This window comes from Chenopodium album, chromosome 12, assembly GCF_948465745.1.
Source record: "Chenopodium album chromosome 12, dcCheAlbu1.1, whole genome shotgun sequence".
Lineage (NCBI taxonomy): Eukaryota > Viridiplantae > Streptophyta > Magnoliopsida > Caryophyllales > Amaranthaceae > Chenopodium > Chenopodium album.
In genome coordinates, this window is record NC_137845.1 from 6,445,004 (window position 1) to 6,462,645 (window position 17,642).

Below are 17,642 nucleotides of genomic sequence, written 5' to 3' on the forward strand. Positions count from 1 at the left end.
CAAGTGTTATTTATGAGTATTAAACTATTAATCATGAACAAAAAAAATGCATAAGAAATTGGAATCCAGAAAATGAGGAGGCTTAAAACTTACTTGATAATTGAACAACATTACTTAAAACAACTGATGAGCTTTAAGTTACTTGATAATAGTACAAAATTTTCAGTAATTTCACCTCTTTAAGTTACAAAACTTTACTGGTAGATGATGGTTTTCAATTGAAATTTGTTTTTTCATATTCATGGGAAATAATTCAAAAATCTAATATGCAAAATTTTATCAAACTTATAAGATGAAGTTACAAGATTGCTTTAAATAGAACAAAATTAGCACCTTAATTATGGGTTTTGCTCTTCTTTTTCTTGTGTTTCCTGTTCTCTGTTTTTCTACCTTTCTTGTTATTGTCACTCCGAGTGTGTTTTCTTTTCTTTGGTGACTTCTCGACCTTATCTTCCTCGTCTGATTTTTCCTCCCTTGAACCATCATCATCACCATCATCCAGCAAATGCTCATACTCTTCAAGGCTAGCAAAGGGAGAGGCTGAAGACTTCTTCCTTCCCTTCTTCGACAAAGGAGCATCGTGACCAACTTCATCATCACTAACATCGTCCATGTCACCAATCTTGATATCATCATCACTCAAATCGTCTAAATCACTTATTTCATTTACACCATCACTATCACCTGAGTCAAAACTATGGGCATCAGCTTCACCATCGTCCATGTCCATCTCATTTTCACTAACATCACCAATTAAATCATCATCTTCTTCATTGGCAATCCTGTCTAAATCACCATAATCATAATCTCCATCTTCTTCCAAGGGAGGATCATTGGAATCCAACAAGTTATCAATCTCGTCATTGTCACTATCATCACCACCATATAATTCTGCTGCTTGCTCTTCTTCAGCCCCCTTCTTCTGCTTCTTCTTCTTCGGTTTTGTTGAAGCAGTCATCTTGTTTGCATAGAACTTGTGAAATACTACGTCCTCTGGGGGTACATCAGCTTCAGCCAATGCAAGGATTTCAGGCCCAATTAAATGCTTGTTCATGTCGAGCTGCACGATAATCAGTAATGAAGACCAATTAATTCACCATTACTTCATCCAAACATCAAACTTTTATAAGAATTATTGCAAACTAAAACTCACTGAAAAGTATGAAGTAGCTAAACTAAAAATGCATAAAGTGATGAAAAAACTAACAAGCTCTCTACCAAGTCAAGAATAAGATAAGTAGGTTTTAGGTGCAACTTAAAACACTGACCTTCTTAGCAGGTTCAATCTGAGAACCGCCATGCCATGTGCTTTGCTTAGGCTTCTTTTCCATGAACTTGTCCAAAAAAGCAGTCAAAGATAGATCATTCAATGGGTTTCCATTGTAGACGATGGTTGCTCCAGATAGAAGAGTCCTCGCCATGGTTGAAACTGATGGGTGAGTGTGAGAAGACAGTACAGTCAGCTCCCACCAGCTAGTATGGCCAGCATTGCTGTAGAAAAGTTTACATCAGCATTATAGTGGGAGGAATGGAATTGAAAGACAATCAATCAATAATCAAAAAAAAAAAAAATTGAGAAAAAAGCATCATAACAAAGTAACATGTACTTGTCATTTTCAACTACACTGGAAATACTCACTGGCTCACTGCTAGCAATCACAAAGATTGTTATTGAATATACCAGCATAATTGCAACCGTAAGAAAAGCATTAGATTATTTGCAAAATTCATACCAAAAAGAGGGCTCTCGATGTCGAGGATCGTATCCACCAGGAAGTAATTGCTTGGTCAAGGACTCAAGCTGATTTCCATTGTTCTCAGACAACTTGCTAGATCTAGATTCCTGGGGTCTCTCAACATTCTTTTTCATGAGTAAATCTTCATCTTCATCTGACACATCTTCGGAAGAATATGCTAAAGAAACTTCCTCGTCTTCGGAGGAATCATTGTCTGAGTCCATTTCAATGTCATTTTCGGCAGAATTTCCCTGTTCATCACCACCATTACTGTTTGGCAAATTAGCTTCAGTACCAGGTATATTTTCGGTATCATCAGGAGCATCTTCAAAATGTTCAAGATCTTCATCTACTGCCTCGTTTTGAATTGCCATATTCCTGCATCAGATTGCATCACAAGTATCTCAATTAGATCTTAAGAAATGCAATATTCTACAAACAAAACAGGATAAGGACACAAAATCTGATCCTCACCAGAGAGGTGGCCTTGATTTGAGGACTTCTGAGAGAAGAAACAGGCACCCGCAAGCATACTGAGGTGGCTGTTGAAGTGCAACCTGCAGGAGTAAAAGAGTCAACCTTTGTTTATTGAGCAGACAAGTAAAAGCATTCAGTGCAAGGCAACTCTCACAACTCAGAAATTCATTGAACGAGTCAAACAGACATAGGATGGTAAAGTAAGAGAAAGAGAGTTGGAGAAACTCCCCATATGAATGTGGTTTTGAGCAGAACCAGAGTTGGGGGAACTCAGGTTTCAATGTAAAGGGAGCTTCAGAGGAGACAAATAAAAAGATTAAACAATCAGTGAAACTAATAGCTAACCTGTAATAGACGCTTTGAAAATGCAGCTACACGCTTTAAATTTACATCGCTTTTCATAGCTCTTAGTAGTAGTCCTATGAACATTTCTGCCTGTAATACACATTAAAACCAGAAAGTCACTTTGAGTAACATAAATACTATATGACATTATGAAGTATTCAACATTCTGAGGCTATCCAATAAGTATGCTTGTGAGATGATACAACGAAATAAGATATAAGGTTTCATCTCAAAATCAAAAACAATAGAGCACTATGAGGAACAAGACCTCTATGCATTGCTAAATGTATCGTAAATCAAATCATTATGGCATCACTATTTGGCAAGCACATGCATAGACAAAGTTATCCATCTTCATGGCAATAAAGAAATTCCTCGTATCATTAAATTGTGCACTACTTACATATGAGCATCATAAAGTAGCACACAGTGGCCTTTGGATCAATGGTCTTGAAGAAATCTCTTTGCTATTTTAGCCTTTTAGGGATAAGATTTCATGCATCCAACTTCCCAAAACCCTTCCTAGGGCGAGCGCAGTTTCAAAGGCATTGTTGGTTTTGAAAAACTGAAAAGGCTTAAAAATGATTTTCACAATCAATTGAATCATCACCTGCTGCATTCTTCCATTCTCATGGTTCCATTTTCACCACTCTTAAATATTTTCTTTTTTAGAGTTTGTCAGCGTCTCCCCAATGCCTACCGAAGCTCACATCTATTGTCTATACTAGATTGTTTCCAATTGAAGCTAACCCAATACAATCATAGCTCCACAATTTTATTTTTATTTAAAAAACAAAAAAAAAGAAGTTTATGCAGTATTACATACGAGGCAATTTTTTTCCTTAGCATGTCCTCGACTACAATTGGATGTAAGTTCTTATAAAGTTTCTAAGGATATAGGTCATGTTTTCCAGCTTGGGTTTGGCTTATGATGATGTGTTGGAAGCGCTTGAGATTTCAGAAAATCAAATGTTTGCCAGCAAGACAGCAAGGATTCCACTGAAAACTGAGAGCTTTAATTTACTGAAACAACTTGATGAGTTTCATAGATTCTTTTGAAGGGCCCATGACAAAATTTAAACCATAATTCATACAATTAGCCTTGCCACTGCAAAGCTCCAGGTCTTTTCTTGAAAACTTTTCATCTCCACCTCCCCTTAAGCCCCAAATTAATTCACTGACACCTTAAAAAAGGCGTAAAATTCTCTGCAACCAGACTGAATTAGCAATTGTATCCCACCACAGTCCATTCTAAGCAATTTTCCCTTTCTCAACAAAATGGCCTACCTAAGGCATCTTACATAAGGTTGTTTTTTTTTTCTTTTTTAGCAAATCAGTTCACACAATTCGGTTTCTGCTCAACCAAAGTATACATGAGTGAGATCATGTCTAACTGAAGCTCATGGCTACTCAGAAGACAAGCTAAAGACCAAGGCTACCAGTTCAAAAGTTAACCAAAATCATAGAAGACCTCGATATCGCAGGGAAACTCTGCTTGATTTACAGACCAATGAACTTTGCCTAACTTTTGCAAATATTGTTTGCCCCGTGATGATTTTCAAAGTCGAATGTTAATTGTCAGTAGTCTCTACTCATCATTCAAACAGCAGATCACAAGAAGTTGATTAAATAGAGCGCGAGGCAGCAGAGGCATGTATGATAGAAAATAGGCTGCATCCAGGCGTATAAAAGCAGTTTTGCGTTGAAGTTGAAGAAAAAGTATGAGACCACCTACCTTGGAGGTATTAAGAGCGGCAGGAAGTAACAATTTTGCATACAGAGCACGATAAAAACGATCACTGACAACTTGATTCTTGGAAGAAAGTTTATCCAGAAGCATTAATGCTTGGATACTGACATTAAAGTTTTCTGAATGAACCTGCAAAGTAGTGACATTTTAAATCTTGACACAAATATTTCAAATTGCGAAAAGTCTACCATAATTATATATGTTTCTATCATGAAAAGACAAACACAAGATGATAAATTGATAATGATATTTTTAAATATCATATAAGTGGATTTATGAACTTACGAGACGGAAAAGCATTGGAGTCTGGACATCAACAATTTCATCTACTTCATCCCCAGAAACAAATGGAAATGCCCTATTTACTCCCTGAGAAGAGCAGAAAAAACGTGTGACATTAACGGACAAGTGAGCAAGTCCAAACTACCCAAAATTAGATACAGAAAGAAGCACAAGATATAATCAAGCAGAAGCATTTGTGATCTTGAGCAGAGAACAGTAAAACTGTGGGTCTATTGACACAATTTCCACAAAACAGCAATAAACTGAACGTCAATGCCAGCCACCAATTAAGAGCTCCAAGTCTCTAATATTTAGCCTCCTAAAAGTCCTTGAGATACGCAATTAGTTACTCAGAAAATGCTCATCATTCAAGCATCAACACTGAAACAACCAATTTCACAGTTTGACAACCATGGGAACAACCAAAGCGGTAAGCCAGCAGCATTTATATTCACCCAAAAAACATGATAAAAACATTGAAGTCAGTTTAATGAGCAATAGTTTCCTGACTTGCAAGTGAAATTTTAACTCAAAGATTCAAGAATAAGATAGACCCTCAAAATACCGGGAAATAAAAAGTGAAAGCAGACCAATAATAAAAATGCTTAAACATATAACTATATAAGTAAACATTGTGTAGCCAACCACTGGCACTTCTTTCGAATACTTACTGTCAAAAGAACAGATAAAAGTCGTGAATCCAATTCCACATGAGAATCATTGTCCTCATTAGTTGATTTTTTTGTCTCTTTACTTTCATCATTCTTTTGACCATTTGCTGCCCCGGAGATCAGTATCTGAAATTCAAAGTCCAGATCCGCAATTTAATAAATATAAAAGCATGAAGTTTTTTTTTTTTTTTTTTTTTGTGTGGGGGATGGGGGATTTAAGTAAGAACTACAAGAAAATTAACATTTAGTAGTGCAATCATGCAGATTGGAACTAGACTGCTATAGCAGAAGGGGAAAAACATTACATAGTTAGCAAATGTTTACCTTAAATAGTGCAAAGTACACATCTACCAAACGTTTTGCTACCTTAGGCCCATCCCCCTTGTGACTTAGGCGGGTTTTACTCAGAAAAGTAACCTGTAAACAAGGAAAGACAAGGATTAGAAATAACTTCCTACTTCTGCCATATCTTCCCTAGCTGAATATAACTTGCACTGATAAAGGTAACGACCCATAATGGAAAAATAGTACAACCAATTTTCAAGGGAAAAATAGTACAACCAATTCTCAAGAGACTTGGAGCTCAATTCATATTTTTACAGTATTAACATGACAACATCTAGTAAGTCCAAAGTCTCACTATTTAGAGCTTCAAATAACAAATTAGAAACCAGACTACTCACGTTCTATGATATCATGGTAAAAAAAACAAACAAACAAACTAGAGGTATAGATTTCAGGTAAACTTAGTCAAACAAGTAGATGGAAGACATACCGCACGATACTTGGTACGCAACCCCAAGTGTGGCCGGAATAAAAATGAGTCCACTTCATCAATCACCACAGCCTGAATTTGCAAGGAGAAAATAAGTTTTCAGGCATCTAGTGAGGCAAAGAAAAGATGCAAATTCACAAGTCAATTGAAAGATAGCATGAGCAATTAAGTAAATTACAAACACATTAACAACAATTTCAGTTAAATTCTAAGTATCTTATGGACCTAAACAATACATAAACATGCAAGAGAAAAGTCTCAAGAAGTGTAGAACTTCTACACAAGTAGATAATTGCTAGTATGTAGATTCTTGTCAGACATCTCAACACCATGAAACAGTTAAAATTAATATTGTCACCAGTAGAGTATTAGGCTAACCAATTAGATCTGCAGAAACTTGTCCTCATTTAATAACTGAGATTTTCCAGCCAGAATCAGAAACAGTGATACAAAATTAAACACCCACATTGGCTCACTGTTTTTGGGTGATGAACCACGGCTTACTCAAGTTAACATCTCCATTGGCCACACATGTTTTAAAGCCACAACTTTCACAACTATCTTCTAATACAACTTCTCTAATCTAAATGCAGTTTAGAGAACATGAGTTTAAGTCATTTGCTCATGCTAATGGTACTAGAATCATAAAATATGAATAAAAAATACAATATCTCTACACTTCAGGTTGGCAGCTTTCAAAATTGTTGGTTTACTGGGATTCTACTTTAACATCAACCATAGTCATACCCTAACCTATGCCTTAGTTGTCCTGCCTGAAATCTGTGGGGAAAGGGTCTTATGGCTGTTACATCTGTGACTCTGTGAGGGCTTAGTCTTACTGCTGCAAATACGAAGAGGCAGACTACGTGAAAAGTCAAACCCTCTAAGAGCAATCAAATGATAAGAGAACAAAATAGGAAGCAGAGAATTACTCGGGCTCAAGATAAGAAATGATAGAAACACGAGTGAGAAACAAGTTAAAGGGGGGAGGAAGGAGAGGGTGAACCATGGGCATTGCAAAATAGTAGAAACTACATGAAATGTTTTTATCTGAACAGTTACTAAAGTACTAAGTACACATTAGGTGTTCAGGCTTCAGCATTTGAGAATCGATAAGCAACTTCCTATTCCGGATAACTCTTCTTTGACTATGATCCTTTTCCCGGCCTTTTGTATTTTCATCTTTATTTAAAATATATATAATAAGTTCTTACCAACTATTTTCTAGTATGTTTGTTTAGTTTGAACAACAAAGATAAGCTTGTTCTCAATACTTGTTCCAAAAGCAAATACACTTATCATCGAAAAAAGGAAGCAAGGCCTAGTCATGTAAGAAAAAAATTATAAACAGCTTTACCTTCATGTTTGGATGATCAGACAGGAGGTTAGTCAAGTAATAATCAGCATTTGATGCAGCCTTGCTGTCAGGATCCCCTAGCTGTAAATCATCAAATCAATGAAAAAGATGTCAAACAAATATATAATAGTTCTTCTAAGCTCAACATGAGTATTGAGTGACTATGAGAAATGAAGTTTGGTTCATCAGAAATCATTGCAGGCTTACTTTATTGACTAAAGCAGTTAGCAACCTCCGTTCTTGCTCTGATTTACTCCGCAACAGGGCATACATTATCTACATGAAATAAGAGAAAACAAATAAATTATAGAACATACATACTACACATCTGGATAACAATTATCTGATAATAAAGCGTCCCAATGGAATAAAGGTGATAGAAGATAAAAGAACGCGGATACAAAAATTTAAGAAAAATCAGAAACAACTAAAACCCCTAACCTTCAATGTCTTGTCTTTAAGTACACGCAACATGTCTTTTGATGCCTCCTCAAGAGCAACAACAAAACGTTCATACCTAGCATGACAAACCAATGAAAGTAAGAGTGGGAACATAAGATGAGGGGGGATAAGATAATGGATTCATAAGTCCATGGCTAAATTATAAATTGTGGTAGTTATTCATGCCCTAATGATGACTGTCTTTTATTCTACTAGAATAAGTCAATTCGATAACATGTTTATCGCTGATAATCATTATAATAAATTAATGTCCTAAAACATATTGGTAATTTTCCTAAAATTATTTTGATTGATGATAAGAGCTTATATAGTTATATGTATTCAATCATGTGTTATCTTTCAATTTAGCTTGGTAATTATATATTCTAATAAAATGAGGATCCCTCCCGTCCCTTCTTCACCCCGCCCAAAAAAGGAAGTAAATTGTGAATAATTAAAAATTAACATTCAAGGAAACTAAAACAAAAAAATGAAATATAGTGAGCTGAAGAAGTTATAAGCAACTTCTAGATATACCAATTCAACATTGTAATCAACACGTTTTTACAGCTGCATACTCATTGTAGTAGGAGCATATGTTGAGTAGAATTGACTATGTATGACAATACAAGTCATAAGAGGAGCTAAAGCTCAGGCCAAGTTGTTCCAGTTTGAGGTTTAGGCCATGGAAGAGCAGTTAAATCACTGAGGTATACCATGTTCCAATTTTCTTGTCTTATTAAAATTGTACATATATCATCTAAAATTTTCTCTAAACCAATCATAAATTCATAACTAAGCAATAGACAAGATACCTTGACTTCAAGCATTCCTCCCAATACCAGAACAGCAGAAGAGAATAACCATCTTTTGTTTCGGGGATATGGCTGAGGGGCCTCTGTATAAGGGTCTTCAACTTACGATCAGGCAACAGACTGCAACATAAAGAGTTTTCAACTACATTGAGCATATAAGACTTAAAATGATTTCAGAAGCTAGACATAGATGAAGGCAATTCCATACCCATATTAAAAACAACAATCTATAAGCATGTGTCAAGGGAAAGTGACATTGAGCCCAATGGATAATATACAAGTATCAAAGAAAGAACCAAGAAACAGGTTGTGGATAAAAGCCTGCCAGAGGTATCCCAACTCTTCTCTACTAAGCTCAGAAGTCAATCGTCTGGGACCCCCCTCTGTCAAATAAGCACAGCCTCTAAAAAGGAAAAAAAGAGTGAACAGTTACACTTTGTGTAACAAATCACAACAATTTAACAGTAACTTAATTTGAGTTATAACAAGAGTAACATTCAAGTGATTTAATTTCTATGGTCAAGCCATGAGATAGAATGTAATTTTTCATTGATTCCTCATAACATTATCTAAGGCCCTGTTAATCTTGCCATAAAATATAAGGTTCCAGGTCTATTAAATTTAGAATAAGAGCTGATAAGTTCATAATAGTTCAGCTAAGGGCCATTCTAAATAAGTTCGCACAATACAAAGTAGGGCTAAAAAGTTTAGAAGGGTCCAGATGAGGTCTTCAAGATTTTGATAAAGTTTTTTTTTTAGGATGCCCACCCGGTTCACCGGAGCTTAGCTCCGACTACATCCGGATCCGACTCGGGTAGCACACCTGGCTTATGGTGGGTGAGTCTCCCAACAAGAATTTCTGCATACGGTGAGGCTCGAACCCGAGACCTCCCTTAAGTGACATCAAGTTGCTTACCACTTGAGCCAACTCTTGTTGGTAGATTTTGATAAAGTTGAACGGTTGAAGGTTGTGAAATACTCCAAAAACATGATTATATGTAAAATCAATAAACAAACACATTCTAGTTGAGCAGCTCCATCAAGTTTGACATATTTGGAAATTAAAGAAGATTCAGGACACCAAAGAACAGACTTAGACCTTTGTATAAACAGCTCTTTAAGAGCTTCAAAGCCAGAAAGTGCATGACGCTTCCCAACTTTCGATGTCACCATTGCTGCAACGGAGAAAAACACCAGTATATATGAAGCAGTTAAAATTGGAAGCAACAATGCATTAGAACACCATTCTCCTTTAAAATGTAGTTTTTACTTATAAAAAAATATAGCAAGACAGCATCATGCGACTCAATGGACTACACCAAACTACCAAAAATCCAAATATGACTACTGAGCAAAAAGTTAAAAGCAGAAATTAATACAGTATATAAAGGAAGCATGTAGTGAACAAAAAAATTACCAAGAAGTGCATCAAGTGCTCGCATATTGGCAATTGGGTTATCACCAATTAAAACCGAATAAGCCGAAACCTTATCAGTAGCAGTTCCAGACCTTTGTGTGGCAATAAGCATTTTTATATCCCCGTTTTGACCCCTAGAAGCCCCATAATCCAAAGTATATTGTGCCAATAACCTCTCTCCAAGTTCCTTCTTATTTGCCACCACACTCTTCCACTCCTCACCATTTCCCATTTCCACCCTCTTTTTCTCTGCTCCACCCATCACCTTCTCCTCCAGTTCCCCTTGGTCTACATGCCATGTCTCCAATGCACTCGCTTTCACCAACGGAAGTTTTGGGAGATTCTTAAACTTGTCAAAAGATTTCTGATAATTATTACTAATATTATTGTTAGCAGCGGAAACATTGTCATTCTTGTTAAATTTCCCACTTTTCGGGTCATTATTGAATTTAGGTTTTTGGGCATTGAGATTCTTGTTTTGGTGCTTTTGATTTTGGGGTTTTTGTGTACTGGGATTCTTGTTTTGGGGCTTTCGGGACATAGGGCTTTTAGTTTTAGACGAACTCTTCGGTTCTTCGGGTTTCTTTTTCTTGGGTCTGAAATCAGAATCATTGAAGCCAGACGAGGGCAGAGAAGATGCAAGACCGAGAGAAGACGCAAATGATGCAACATCTGATTGGATGCTTCCTACATCCTCACCTTGGGAGTTTTTCTTGGTCTTTGGATTCCCCATAAGCACACCTACAATAGATGAAAAAGAATAAAGTTTTAGGATTACAAGTGCAACTGTGCAATTACAAATTGAAAAGAAACTAAAAAAAAAAACACCATTAAAATGTTTAATTCAACATTTTAACAAACACTTTATGAGCAAAGCAAATTTCAACCAGAAAAACATCAAACAGCTGCAAAATTACAATATTTAAGCTAAACTCATTCAAATTAAAACCCAATTCTTCATCTTCCTACCTGTAACATCACTCCCTTGCATAAAATTTAAGTGATGAATTATCATTAAGTATTGAACAATCATGTCCAATACCAAATTAACATATTTCCCCAGCAAATACAAAAATCCCACACTAAGATATAATTTCAATGTCAAGTTCCAAATATCTGTTTAACAATTATTGCAACAAAGTTCAAAACTGACAGTTTAGCACAACAGAAAAATCAATGCACAAACAAACTGCAGTATATAATACTATTGGGGATTAATGAATTTGATTTTTTAATGTTTTCAAAGAAGAAATTACAGAAAGCATCCAATGGCAGATCTAGGATTTTATGGGTGATGTGTCACCGTCACCTATCAATCGTCACCCATTGACCGCATAAGGATGATTTTGTGATAGAGGAGGAGTACTTTGTGGAGGAGGAGGATGCATTTTGGGACTATTTGTTATATCACACGTTTTTTGTTTTTTCATTATGAAAATTAAGTCATAATTTCAATTAGATTAAACAATCCAATATAGTCAAAATTCAAAAATACCGAAGTTAATTATACAAACATAAACTTTTATTTAGACACAAATCAAAGCTAAACTTTCTTAATCAAGCAAAGAAACTAAATCATTACAAACTGCAGCATGCACTTCTTGTGGGCACTCATCAAACCAAACCCGAAACCCCTCGAAACTACGACTCAAATCAGCTAAACAATGGGCAACATGGTTGCCCCTCCTTTTGACAAAAGTAAAAGACATACTCCGACAAGACTTGGCTAAACAAAGAACATCCCTTACAATACTACTCATAGAGTCATAGCAGTAAAAGAGATAAATTATCAGTTCCTACAACAAAACTTCGGAAACCCACCTCCATAAACAATTACAATGCCCAATATAATATCAATTTCTAACTAAAAAAATCAGAAATGGCGAATTATACAACTTCCCATGAATTTGAAACCCTAATTGTGTAGAATATATAACAAATCATCAATTTCAAGCAACACCAACACTAATTTGATAAATTAAATAACAAAAACAATTAATTTAAGCACGAAATCAACCCAACAACTCATGGAGAAGAACTAATTTAAACATGGGTAATGAGTTACCTGAATTTGAAAGGTGGATGCTGGACGTTCGGACGAACTGACGGATGCCGGAGGCCTGGGGCGAGTGTGAGGCGAGCAGCGTTTGCTGTAGTAGTTTGAGGTTTGAAGGAAAAACGGGTGAAATTATGAAAATTAGAAAAGGGTATAATTGTCAAAGGAATTTTTTTGAAGAAAATTAGAATTTAGGGTTTACCACCAAAAAAATATTATGTACATTTTATTTAGGAAAATTTGTCAAAAATAAGCAAACTTTTGCTCGGTCTTTCCAAAATAAACAAATTTTTTGATTAACCCAGAGTAAGTTGACCTTTATTGAGTATTTTCTTTAAATAAGTCAAATAACTTACAACCTACCAAATAGGTCACTTTTTTTCCTAATTCTAATTAATTTTTTTCTTATTTTATATTTAATGATTAATTAAATTGTATTAAAAAAAAAAAAAAAAAAACCACCGCATACCAGCGCTCCACCCCCATCCCCGCCAACCACCGCACAAACCACATCCTCCAGGGGTATCTAAAAAATTAAGGGTTTTTTTTTATCTTGAAAAAAAAAGTTACACTTAAAAGAAACTGGTCATGACTTATTTTGAGAAAATACCCCATAAAGGTCAACTTACTCTGGGTTAATCAAAAGGTTTGCTTATTTTGGAAAGATCGAGCAAAGGTTTGCTTATTATTGACAAATTTTCTTTTTATTTATTTTATATACTACGTATTTCTCGATGGCTTGATGGTAAAATTATGTACATATATTTAGGGATCGGTATTTAATAGTGGTGAATAATTAACCAATAATATACTACATATATCCATTATCCAATTTGTTATTTAACTTAGCTCCTAATGAAAAGTTTTGGTTATTACATGTACTGATAGCTTTTGAAACTTATTTCTAGTGTTACCATTTGTTCAATTCATCCTTAAACATACCTTGTTGTGATTCATTCAATTTGTCTTATGACTTTTTATGCCATACTTTACTTAGAAGAAAGAGATGTGATTTCTCGTTTTTTTATCTTAGGATATATCTAGTCTATTGATCAATTGTCATGTGCTCGATTCTCTTGGATCATACAATAAAACTAATTATTTTTTTATTATTATTATTTTAATATTCTTATTATTAAGGAGGACATTGAAAGGGATTTTCGTTCTTGGAAGTAGACAATTAGTTAAAATTATGATTTATCAACAATGATTATATTTTTGGTAAGACAAAATACTCTTTTTTTTTAATTAAACACCAACTAGAACCATACACTAATTAACACATAATTCAAAATGACTATTTCATTATCACATAATTTTTTAAATATTTTATACATGGTTTAGCATATTTTTGTTTTAAATTTAAAAATTTGACTCACAAAGCGAAATTCTCTATATGGTCTGTATTGTTTTAATCACTATTTAATCATTCCTATATTAAGAATCATACATTTTATTCATACAGGCTTTTGCACAACTTCTCTCACTAAATGCAAACAACTACCATCCATTGGTGTATATCATGCTACATTAACAATTTAACCTATAATTACATTTAATGATTCTCGTTGTTATTGATAGTTCACATGATAACTACATGAACTTTGGAAGTGAATTGAAACTTGGGATAAAAGCGTTATTAGGCTATGTCATTTACATGTCCGTGCTATGCTGTTGGTTTAGGCTCGTGCAATCAAACACAAAGAACCTATCAACCCCCAAAACAACACACTTTACCTATCACATTAATCAACTTTTTTATGTGTCGAGTAGAGGTGATCATAAAATTGGACAGGCCTTTACATTATATCTCATGCCCAAACCCGAAAATAATAGCAGGCTAGTTATGCCATAACGGGTTTTTTTTTAGACCGGATTCGAGTTTTTAACTAAAATTGTATTATTAAACTTGTCCAACCCCGTCCTATTTTTGAATTGGATCGGGTTAGACTAACGGGCTAGGCCATACTCGATCACCTTTAGTGCCAAGTTAAGCTAACATAACAAAATAATCATCAAGTTCTTGTCAAAAAAAACTATCAAATTCATAATCTTTAGGTAAATTGGGTTGGCCTCTAATATTGATGGTTCACCCCTAAAAATAAAGACCCGGATATAAATGGAATGACCCGAATAACCAAAATGGGTCAAGAAGTGATGATATAAAACCCCTAGGGTTTACCACTCCACATCCCTCTTACTAAGATAAACAAACAAAGGCCGCCTTCGCCTGAATCACTCTCATTTTCTCATCTCTTCTCTCTCTTCCTCTCTCTGCTTCACTGAAGCTTCGAGCTTTTCTCGAGCATCATCGATAATGGCGGCGAAGCAATTAACCCAGAAAGAAGCTGACATTCAGATGATGTTGGCTGCCGATGTTCATCTCGGTACCAAAAACTGTGACTTCCAGATGGAACGTTACGTCTTCAAGCGCCGTTCTGATGGTATTTTATCCTTTTTTTCTCTCTGAATTTTGTTTGAATTTCTGGGTTTTATGTTTTTTGTTTGATGGTATATAATGTTAGATTTATTTTGAAAATAGATATGATTTACATATAATATAATGCATCTAAATGATGGGAAATTATTGATTATAATTGGAGATCTGTTAATGGGATTTTCTTCGCTGGTAATTCAAAGTTTCTAATGATTAATTGGTTTTTATGTTCATTCAAAGTTTGTAATTTTACGTTTTTAGCAATTGGGTTATTTGAGTTTATGGTGTTTATTGGTTTGATGATTGGAAATTACTTTTTTTTTTCCCTTCATCGGGAATGTCTAATCAACGATTAGGGTTTTCATTATAATAAAGGGATTAAGAGGAGTTTCGTTTACATCGATTTTTTTTTTATTGATTATAATTGTTCATGTGGAAATCGAATGGTTATGAATAGGAATTCACATCATCAACGTGGCTAAGACATGGGAAAAGCTTCAAATGGCTGCTAGGGTTATTGTTGCAATTGAAAACCCACAGGATATCATTGTTCAATCTGCTAGACCATATGGTCAGAGGGCTGTCCTCAAGTTTGCTCAGTACACCGGAGCTCACGCCATTGCCGGTAGGCATACTCCTGGTACATTCACTAACCAGCTTCAGACCTCTTTCTGCGAGCCCCGTCTGTTGATCCTTACTGACCCCAGGACTGATCATCAAGTAATTTGCGGAATTCTCTCAATTTTGTTTGATTTTATGTTTTGGTTTCTGTATGTGATTTGTATGTACTGATCGAATTATATGTGGGAACTTGTTTCTCTGAACTCTGTGTCTTACAGCCTATTAAGGAAGCTGCCCTTGGAAACATCCCCACCATTGCCTTCTGTGACACTGATTCTCCCATGCGTTACGTGGACATTGGTATCCCTGCCAACAACAAAGGCAAGCACAGCATTGGTTGCTTATTCTGGCTCTTGGCCCGTATGGTGTTGCAAATGCGTGGAACCCTCCGCCCAGGACAGCAATGGGACGTCATGGTACAGAAGCCCCTTTTCTTCAGCAACATGGATCTAGTCTTGAGACTACCTTGGTTTTACTTGCCCCTATTTGTTTGTTAATCATTGTTTGGCTGTTCTGTGCAGGTTGATCTATTTTTCTACAGGGAACCTGAAGAAACCAAGGAGCAGGAAGAGGAAGAAGTTGCTCCTGTGGCTGATTTTGGCCAGATTGAATACGGTGGTGGTGCAATGACTGCTCTTGCTCCTTCTGATCAATGGGCATCACTTCAGGAATGGGGTGCTGCCCCCGAAGTTGCACCTGTTGCTCCTGTTGCAGATTGGACTGCTGCAGTTCCAGGTAATACAGCTTCTTCAATTTACGCTTGTGTAGCTTAAATAAATATTGACAATCTTAATTGGTTAAGTTCATTGTACTTTTGCATGTATTACTTGTTTTTAGGAATTTTATGCAACTATGGTGTAATTAATTTATGTTTATTATGCAGCTGCCGGTGATGGATGGGAAGAGGCTGTCGTACCTCCTGGAGCTCCTATTGTTACCCCAGATGCTCCACCAGCCACTGGTTGGGAGTAAGATTTGCCTTTTGTGGGTTTTGAAATTTTTGTTTCAGAAACTGTTGGGAAAGCCAGACAATGGAGCTCTAGTTTTCAGTTGAGTTTAGATGTAGATGGTTAGTTGAAGGGCAAATTCTGTTTGTTTTACCCTCTATCTTTTGTTTTTTTTTTTCGACCAATTAACGGGATCTATAATTTTCAACAGATAGTGCTCTGCGTTATATTATTGTTCCAATGTTCAGCTTTGTTCCATGCTGTGTTATTGCATAGTAATTGCTCTTTGCATAGTAATTGTTATAAGGACATGCTCTTTTGGTGATTCTCTTCTGTCCATGTCCAAGTCTCTAACTGATTTAGTTTGTGCTCTATCTGGTTTTCGTGATTGATCAAATTCCTTAGTTATCTCTTGGCATATGTAATCTGATTGATGCTTCTTTTTCAATTAAAAATGGTGCTTGTTACTATTGAAGACTTTGCACAGTTGAATACTGGTGTCTGGCTATTGGCAGGCTGCCCCAAAATTCACCATTAGTTTGTATTGCTCTATGAAGACCTTGGCATGAAATATTTCTGGTATACTTTTCCGTATCTTAGGTTCCGTATTAACAAAATTTATATAATTTTTTTTAAGAACTACACGGCCAACCTATTGACATCTCACTTGGCTTTGTGTTTATATTTGGTGAAAATTTTAGTGGTTCTTACGGTTTGACTGAGAACATAGAATTAGGTATTATATTATGGAATAGGAGTGCCAAGTGCAATAGTACAGTTTGGATGTCATTAATGTAGTTATACAGAAGCAAACTTAAGTATGCTATGCCAAATTGGGAAGTATTGAAACAATGTAAGGGTACTTTGTATTTTTTGATGGGCTTTAAATTAAATGATAAAACATCAAGAAGTGATCATTACACTACACATCTACTGTATGACAGTAAAATTTATCCAAGGAAGAACGATCAATGTATGCAAACATGGCAAAAACAATATTCTAATTCTATTTTGCTGAAGTTCAAAATATGTAGAATCTGTGTTCCTCTTGTCTTGTAACATAACTTCTGGATATAACTGGCTCTTTCAAGATGTTCGTACTCCATAGCATCTTTCTGTAATAAGATTCAACCCTTCTCTGGGATAATGATGACTTTGCGATCATGTATTCATCCCATAGGGAGGAGCAATCCATGTGTTGGTACAAAAAGCCTTAGGGGCAGGGCAGTAGATGATGCCCAAAATAACGGCGATGTAATGTGATAATTTATTTTTCCAGTGCGTGAAATCTGAAATGTGCCTCTATTGATCAGTGTTTGTTTGGGTATGAAATGTGAAGCAAGCCATCTTAGCATCTGGGTTTCTGATTAATTCAGATGCCAGACCTGAACAATTGTGTTAGTAATGGGTATATGCCCAAAAGTTGGACTTTAAATCTTTTGTGTTTTGATAAGTCAAGTATGTGACTTGAGAATTTGATATGAAATGTATAATACTGAGTACATAAAATCTGAG

General features: G+C 35.6%; 2 protein-coding genes across 2 annotated transcripts; one reads left to right on the forward strand and one right to left on the reverse strand.

Annotated features, from left to right (window-relative positions):
* Positions 1 to 159: 159 nt before the first annotated feature.
* LOC145570164 (protein SLOW WALKER 2-like) lies at positions 160 to 12,233 on the reverse strand. The gene is made up of 17 exons (XM_081629181.1): positions 12,132 to 12,233; positions 10,067 to 10,807; positions 9,749 to 9,824; positions 8,650 to 8,769; positions 7,835 to 7,910; positions 7,601 to 7,669; positions 7,394 to 7,474; positions 6,037 to 6,108; positions 5,586 to 5,678; positions 5,262 to 5,387; positions 4,594 to 4,677; positions 4,294 to 4,437; positions 2,559 to 2,648; positions 2,211 to 2,293; positions 1,734 to 2,114; positions 1,269 to 1,491; positions 160 to 1,060 (listed from the first exon to the last, which is right to left on the reverse strand). Exons 2-17 carry the CDS (start codon positions 10,797 to 10,799, stop codon positions 335 to 337), a joined length of 3,177 nt encoding a protein of 1,058 aa, XP_081485307.1. The 5' UTR covers positions 10,800 to 10,807; positions 12,132 to 12,233; the 3' UTR covers positions 160 to 334.
* A 2,097-nt stretch (positions 12,234 to 14,330) lies between these two features.
* LOC145570165 (small ribosomal subunit protein uS2-like) lies at positions 14,331 to 16,354 on the forward strand. Its single transcript, XM_081629182.1, has 5 exons — positions 14,331 to 14,566; positions 15,017 to 15,279; positions 15,399 to 15,596; positions 15,702 to 15,915; positions 16,064 to 16,354. Exons 1-5 carry the CDS (start codon positions 14,440 to 14,442, stop codon positions 16,150 to 16,152), a joined length of 891 nt encoding a protein of 296 aa, XP_081485308.1. The 5' UTR covers positions 14,331 to 14,439; the 3' UTR covers positions 16,153 to 16,354.
* Positions 16,355 to 17,642: the final 1,288 nt, after the last annotated feature.

What these genes read in the sequence shown, in the direction of transcription:
- LOC145570164 (XM_081629181.1), bottom strand. Translation starts at nt 10,799, where the DNA reads ATGGGGAATCCAAAGACCAAGAAAAACTCCCAAGGTGAGGATGTAGGA. An exon ending in TTAAAGACAAGACATTGAAG is followed by an intron (nt 7,670 to 7,834) that starts GTTAGGGGTTTT and finishes TATTTCATGTAG; the next exon opens with ATAATGTATGCCCTGTTGCG. An exon ending in TGTACTTTGCACTATTTAAG is followed by an intron (nt 5,388 to 5,585) that starts GTAAACATTTGC and finishes TTTGAATTTCAG; the next exon opens with ATACTGATCTCCGGGGCAGC.
- LOC145570165 (XM_081629182.1), top strand. Translation starts at nt 14,440, where the DNA reads ATGGCGGCGAAGCAATTAACCCAGAAAGAAGCTGACATTCAGATGATG. An exon ending in GACAGCAATGGGACGTCATG is followed by an intron (nt 15,597 to 15,701) that starts GTACAGAAGCCC and finishes TGTTCTGTGCAG; the next exon opens with GTTGATCTATTTTTCTACAG. An exon ending in TTGGACTGCTGCAGTTCCAG is followed by an intron (nt 15,916 to 16,063) that starts GTAATACAGCTT and finishes TTTATTATGCAG; the next exon opens with CTGCCGGTGATGGATGGGAA.